Source organism: Geospiza fortis, unplaced genomic scaffold (assembly GCF_000277835.1).
Source record: "Geospiza fortis unplaced genomic scaffold, GeoFor_1.0 scaffold114, whole genome shotgun sequence".
Taxonomy (NCBI): domain Eukaryota; kingdom Metazoa; phylum Chordata; class Aves; order Passeriformes; family Thraupidae; genus Geospiza; species Geospiza fortis.
Genome location: NW_005054383.1, coordinates 1,138,456 through 1,143,943, shown reverse-complemented (window position 1 = coordinate 1,143,943; position 5,488 = coordinate 1,138,456). Strand labels below are relative to the sequence as shown.

The 5,488-nt window shown below is 53.8% G+C and overlaps 1 protein-coding gene across 1 annotated transcript in view; it reads left to right on the top strand.

Moving 5' to 3' along the window:
• RAB40C (RAB40C, member RAS oncogene family) overlaps positions 1-5,488 on the top strand; it is a 38,186-nt gene that overhangs the window by 1,772 nt on the left and 30,926 nt on the right. Inside the window, exon 2 of the mRNA XM_005425236.2 lies at positions 5-41. Within this exon, the coding sequence (XP_005425293.1) occupies positions 5-41 (37 nt within the window). The remainder of the gene's footprint in view (positions 1-4; positions 42-5,488) is intronic.

Sequence of the window (5,488 nt, the reverse complement as noted above, 5' to 3'; positions counted from 1 at the left end):
GCAGGACGGCGCCTCCGAGTCTCCCTACGCCTATAGCAACGGTAAGGGGGGCTGGGGGGCACCGGGCCGCGGGACCCCCATCGCTGTCACACCCCTGCCGCTGTCACCTCCCCCCGCTATTGCTGTCACCCGCATCCCGCGGGGACCCCCGAGGGCCGTCACCCCAGCGCCGAGCTGGCGGGCAGGGAGGGGTTGTTTTGCTTTTTCCTTTGTTTTTTTGTGGTTTTTTTTTTCATTAACTGGGAGCGCAGCGCGTGGCAGGCAGCTCAGAGGCCTCCTCAGCTCCTTGAAACGCCCCAAATCTGGAGGAGAATGTGGGCAGCGGGTCTGGTGTCTGATGTAATCTCTGGATGCGCAGCCGGACCCTTCCCAAGCGGTCCCGCTCGCAGGGCAGGGCTGCCCTCCCTCCCTCTCCCCGGCTGCCACAAGGACCGAGCCGTTCCCAGAGGAAGCAGGGGCTGTAACAAAAGAACTGGAGCCTGATTCCCAGCCCGGAGCCGCTCTGGCTCGGTGGCTGTACCGGGAGCGGCCAGGTTGGCTGATCCACCTCCTGCCAGCGTCGAGGTTCCTAATGGAGCCCATGACAGACCATTAACTACGGTATCACAAGACCGTAATTAAGAGCCAAGGAGTAGCGCTGTGCATTTCCTGCAGTTACGGTGTAGCGCGGCCTGGCGGGATGCGGGTCCTGCTGTGGGTGTCAATCTGTCATCCTTCCCCGTCCTCCGTGCACAATAACATCCCCAAGGGCTCGGAGCCTGCATCATCGCTGCAGCCCAGAGCAGGAGCAGGTAGTGCCGAGTTTTGCCTGTATCAGGAACCCGAGGGAATCGGGAGCTCCTTGGTGCTCTGCACGGGCCAAATTTGGAGCGTGCAGAGTGGTGTGGCTCCGACCACACTCGATCCTTGGAGCCACCACCAGCTCCCCGGGAGCTGATGCAAATGCGCACCTGCTCCACGGAGATTTACGGGGAGGTGGTGACTCAGAAGTGGAGCTGCCTGTGAAATGGGAGCAGCTCTTCAGGAAGGAAAAGGCTTTGCTATCGTTCATCTCCTCGGGTGTCTGGCTGGGCTGGTGTGGTTTGCCTTTGAGGAGGTGCTGGGCACTTCAGAGCTTCCCTGAAGAGAGTTTGTGTTTCTGGAGAACCTGCCTCAGCTGGGAGCTGTGGAACTGCTCCGTGGGGTTGGTGTTTACTATGTAGAGTGTAACGGGGTGGCTGTTTTGAGTGAAGTGTTGCAGCTGGAATTGTCTTCTGATTGAAGTGGGTTTGAAGCAGACAGGGTAGGAATAAGGAGTGAGTTAAGTGGGTTCTTTGGTATAGACATGAGACCCAAAGAACAGGGATTTTGGCTATGGCTGTAGACCTTTTGTCTCAGAAGCCACTGTTTTGTAGCAACTAAATACCAGCATCTTTTTGTTGGAAAACGAAATCTCAGTGAATAATTTCAGAACCTTCCCTTGTCCTCTGTGGGCAATTGAGCCCATTCGTAATTAGAGAATTAGGTCACATACTGTTGTTTCACAGTAATATATGCTCTGACAGTCTCTGCTTCTGTTGATTCTGGGAGGCAATGCACCTTTAGGATAATCAGCTGGAGTGGCTTTGATATCCAAGTGAATTTGATCCTGCTGATGCTGCTGACAGCCTTGCAGTGGAACTCCCTGTGCCTCTGGCACAGCTGGGACGTGCTGACAGGGCATGCTGCTCCCCTTCCCTGACAGAGACCATCCTCTGAGCTCTTGGATTATGGGAATAGCTCGAGCCTGGCGTCCTCTTTGGCACGTACCTAATGCCATCCCAAAACAGCAATGCCAGAATGTTATGTGGAGGCTCTCTTTGTAAATCTGCTTGTAAGCACGTTGTCCTTGCCCTCATCCCCTCCCAGATCCCACATCCCAATTTTAAAATGAGTGTTGTGTCATCTCCCACTATTTTGGTCAGTGCAGAAAGTACAACTTGTGTGTGCTTTGAGCTGCTCTTGTGGTGGGGACATCTCGTGTGGAGCTCAGGCCCCTGACCTTGGCAGGAAGGGGAGAGAGAGCATTTGCCTTCTCTGTTTGGTTGGGGTCTGCTGCTTTTACTCTGTTTTGTGGAAACAGTTGTGAGCAGCCAGGTTTTGTGATGCAGCATGGAATGGATTGTCCTTCCAGCTCGGGGAAGGCACACCCTCGGAAGTGAAGCTCTGTAAATGTAGCTCTGTATTTTAGCTGCTCTTACCCAGCCCATTAGAAAAGAGATCGAGGGATTCCTCTCTGCTCCGTGGGCACCTGGGTGTTGGATCAGCACACAGGTGAGAGATGAAACGCCCTTTTTCTGTTGGATTTTAGGTGCTGTAAGCAGCCTTTGCCTGCCTGTGCCCAGTATCTGAGAGCCTGGGATGCAGTGGGAGCTGTGTCTGTCACACAACACCATAGGTGCTTCTGTCCATCCTTTTTCAGGATCCCTGAACAGCAGTGTCACTTCTCAGCACAGCCTTGGAGCTTGGCACCTTGGTCTAAATCAGGCACATCTTATATTAGCCCCTGCAGTTCCTGTGGTGCATAGCAAGGCCTCAGCAATGTCCTTTCTTTAAATTGCTGGCAAAATAAAGCTCCTCTGTGGGAGCAGAGGTGGTTGTTACTCCTGGTGCAGGAGATGTGAGCAATGCCCTGACCATTGCTGCACCAATCTGCGAGGCCAGTGAGTATGGAACTCCTAGTGACAAAAAGGTGGCATTTTGAAGAGGAAGTTGACGTCCAGGTGTCACTTGTGTGTTGCTTACTAGGTTTGTGCTGAGCTATTCAGTATATCAGTCTCCAGGAGCATCAGCCAAGCATGCTCCCTGTGAAGAGCAGGTAGTGTTGTTTTTGTCCTGTGGCTGGATATTGTAACTGATTTGGATTTAGCTTTTGCCTTTTCTTGGCCATCCACAGAAGACCCTGAATTAAGCCTTCCTGCTATTGTTTTGACAGGGAGAACATTAATGCTCTTCTGGGCTTCCAACGTTGTCCTTCTTCCCAGCTTTCACCCTCCCTTTCCCAAATCTGTAGTTGTGAAGGCAGGATGCTGTTCTGAGAGGTTCTGCTGCTCTGGACAGCTGGAGGATCTCACCTGGGAACCTAAAATCCTGCATTTTCCCTGAATGCCCTCTGTGCTGTCAGAGCTGGCTCCTTCTCCCCAGGTGCCGGGAGGGGCTGCTCTGTGCCGTGAGCCACAGGGTTACACCAGACTCGAGTGAAACTGTGCTTTACTTGTGGGTGAGTCCCCTGCACAGGTCACTTTGGTCTTTAAACAGCTGTCCTCATCCATCCCCAAGCACTGAAGCAGGACAGAAATGTGTTGGTCCCAGGCTGGTTTGGGACATGGATGTGGTGGAGCTGCACGTGGAGCAGGGGCTGTGTGCGTGCCGAGCATTAGGGGCACGAGGGTGCTCCTCACCTGAGGGGCCCGTGGCTTTGTCACCACCGTGTCACACATCCACTCTCGAATAGCTGGTTATTCATGTGCTGAAATGAGCTCACCCAGCAGGTTTGTTGGCTTGCAGGAGCAGCCAGCCCTGCGCTGAGCCCTGGCTGAGTCAGGGCAGCTCTCAGGGCTCGGCAGGCGAGAGGGCCTGGGGGACAGGGCTGGTGCCCCTGAGCAGGGCCAGGGCTGGGCTCACCACAGACCTGAGGGTGATGTGCTCCCTCCTCACATGATGGAGGGCTTTTTCTGCCACTGCCTTCCCCCTCACCTGCTGCTGTTCCCACACGAAAGCAGAAATGTGTGTTAGGGAGAGAGTAGAGTGTGTTTTGGAGCAGATGGCTTTGACTGGAAAGGGGGTGGATTTTTATTTTTATTTTCCCTGTCCTCAGCTTGTATTAAGAAAGTGATGAGGATGCAGCCAGTGTCCTCACTCTGATCTTGCAATGAGCACACAAAAGCTGAAATGAGAGCCCTGCCCTGCACAGAGTTGGTGCTGACACCAGCCCTAAGGCACTGAGTCCCAGCACCTCCTTTCAACCTTGTCCCTTGGCTGGACTTTAGTACCTTTATTGAGGCACCATCCTTCGGTGCTCTGTATCCCACTGCTATCCAGGCTCAAGGCAATGTCAGGGATAAGGCACCTGAAGTGCTGCTGACAGGTTTTATGGTTCAGGTGAAAACTGGATCTTTCCCAAGAACTCTTCCCCAGTAGCAGAAGTGCAGGAATTCAGCTCCTGGGCAGCAGCAGCAAGCCCACTAGGGCTGGGGTTCCCTGCCAGGAGCAAGGGCTGGGGCAGTGCAGCTTCCTGCCCTTTTCCTGGCCAGGAGGAACAGGAGAGGCAGCTGAAGACACTGCCCAGCCCTTGGAGGTGGTAGGTCCCTTCCAGCCGCCACTGTTTGCCTGGGGGCTGCTGTTAATTACCAGGTTGTTTATTTGAGTGATCCACAGCTTTGGATGTCTTTTCCCTCTGGTTGTTTTTGTGCAACTGTCTGAATCCGGAGATCTCTAAGATGTTTCTTTCAAGTCTTCCTTTACAGCAGTTCCTCTCCTGATAAGTCCTGTGACCCCTCAGGCACCAGTGTGCAACCAGAAACTCCCCTGGTAGTTCCATGCCAAGCAGGAGATAACCTGTCCTACAGCAGCCTGCGCAGGCAGAGGGTGAAGACACTTTGTGTCATCCTCCTTGCTGCCGTGGAGGGCATGTGAAGGGATGTTTCCCAGTGCTTCTGCTCCTTGCCTGCTGAGGTTCCAAGACTGACCATGGAGATGGTCTCTCAGTTCTGATCTGCAGCCTCCGTGGTGCTGCTGTGTTTGGCTGCAGGTCCTGCTACACTGGTTTACTTTTCACAGCCTTAAAAAGTGTGTAGCTGAGCAGCTCTGCTCTAAACTTGAACTTGTGTAAGTACAGGACCTCTCTTCATACTGGCTCACCCTCTTGAGCAGACAGGAATTGCTGGGTGACCCCGTGTGCAGTAAAACCTCAGACAGGGCCAGTGCTGATGTAGTGGCACCTTCTGGGCATAGGCATGGGAGCTACAGGTGTTGAGCCCAGGTTTCTGATGGCAGCTGAGTGCTCATCCTGGTGCTGCTGCACTGTCAGGGCTCTCTTTGGCATCAGCATGGAGCGAAGCCTTGGTTCTGGTGCTGCTTTGCTGCCTCCTCCTCCTCACCTGGCCCGCTCCCACCTGGCGTGTGCTGCTCTGATGGAGCAGCACTGTCCCTGGCCATGGTAGACACGGGCAGGCTGCCCTGCTGCTTCAGCTGCTGCACACCCATGGAAACTGCTCTTTGTTTTCTGGCAGGACTGTATTCTTTGGAATAATATTTGGAATAATGTTTCAGTTTGAGGCTTTAGCACTCTGGTGCAAGGAGGATTGAGGCAAAGTGTTCCAAGTGCAGCCCAGCTATCACGTTCCTGTAGTGGCTGCACAACTGATGTGCAGGAAGTGTTTGAGCTGGACTGTGCTGGTCGTGCTGCTGGAAACCTCTTTGGATGGCTTGCAGAGTGCAGAGTGGTTGTTGCAGGAATTCCTTCTCTCTT